Source organism: Juglans microcarpa x Juglans regia, chromosome 8D, assembly GCF_004785595.1.
Source record: "Juglans microcarpa x Juglans regia isolate MS1-56 chromosome 8D, Jm3101_v1.0, whole genome shotgun sequence".
NCBI lineage: Eukaryota > Viridiplantae > Streptophyta > Magnoliopsida > Fagales > Juglandaceae > Juglans > Juglans microcarpa x Juglans regia.
In genome coordinates, this window is record NC_054608.1 from 31,749,517 (window position 1) to 31,750,581 (window position 1,065).

Sequence of the window (1,065 nt, forward strand, 5' to 3'; positions counted from 1 at the left end):
CTAAGACCTCTCTTTCCTTCTAGAATTACCATTAAAAATAGCCAAAGCTGATGGTTCAGGAACTGGCATGACTAAAGTCCTAATTTGCCACAGCCTTTCCTCTTGCAAGACCAGAGATAAAGTCTTGTCTAAAGATGGCATGGGACTCATTAGTATAATTTTTCCCCTAACATGGTCATATGTGTCATTCAAACCCATAAGAAATTTAAAAACATAATCTAATTCCTAAACTTCACCAACAGATTTAATAGCTTTATAGGTACATAAATCACATGAGCAAGAAGGCACAGGTCGATAATTATGTAATTCTTTCCAAATGCCATTAAGTTGAGTAAAGTATTCACGTACTATATGAGTGCCTTGCATGATGGTACCGAGTTGTTGTTGAAGATGATAAATCCTCACATTATTGGGCTGAGCAAATCTGGTCTTCAATTTTTCCCACACATCCTTGGCTGAACTGATGTAAAGAACGTTGGAGGCTATTTCTTTTGATATGGAGTTGAGCAACCATGAGAGTATAAGGTTGTTGCAGCGTAACCAGGGAATGTAGAGAGAATCGGTCAAATCTGGTGTTGATATACTGCCATCCAGAAACCCAAGCTTATTTTTCACAAAAATGGCTAAAGTGAAAGATCGATGCCAAGATAGGTAGTTTGGATCAGTGAGAGGACAGGTGACAACCATAATGTTGGCATTGTCACTGTGGTGAAAGTAGAAGGGGCTCTTTTGGTCCTCTGAGGGTGAGATGGTTGGAGGGGCAGCATTTGAAGGACCTTCGTTTGACATTGGTATGAAGGTAATCGAGAAAAAAAAATGAAGAAAAGTAGGGAAGGTGTAAGATGAAAAGAGGAATGCCTTGAAGAAATTCTATTCTCATTCATTTCTCAAATTTTGTACATAGTTGTGCGACTTATATATACAACTTATCCAAAACGCTCACAACCAATGAAATAAAAGAATGGCTAACAAACCTACAGCTACTCTGTACAACTCTGAGAGGGGAATACATGTATAGACTCTGTGTAGTGGAAAGGAAGAAACAAAATCCTAACTAATAGTGTT

The 1,065-nt window shown here is 38.2% G+C and overlaps 1 protein-coding gene across 1 annotated transcript; it reads right to left on the reverse strand.

Annotated features, from left to right (window-relative positions):
* On the reverse strand, positions 1 to 789 carry LOC121242426. Its single transcript, XM_041140288.1, has 2 exons — positions 349 to 789; positions 1 to 225 (listed from the first exon to the last, which is right to left on the reverse strand). Exons 1-2 carry the CDS (start codon positions 787 to 789, stop codon positions 1 to 3), a joined length of 666 nt encoding a protein of 221 aa, XP_040996222.1.
* Between the last annotated feature and the right edge of the window lie 276 nt (positions 790 to 1,065).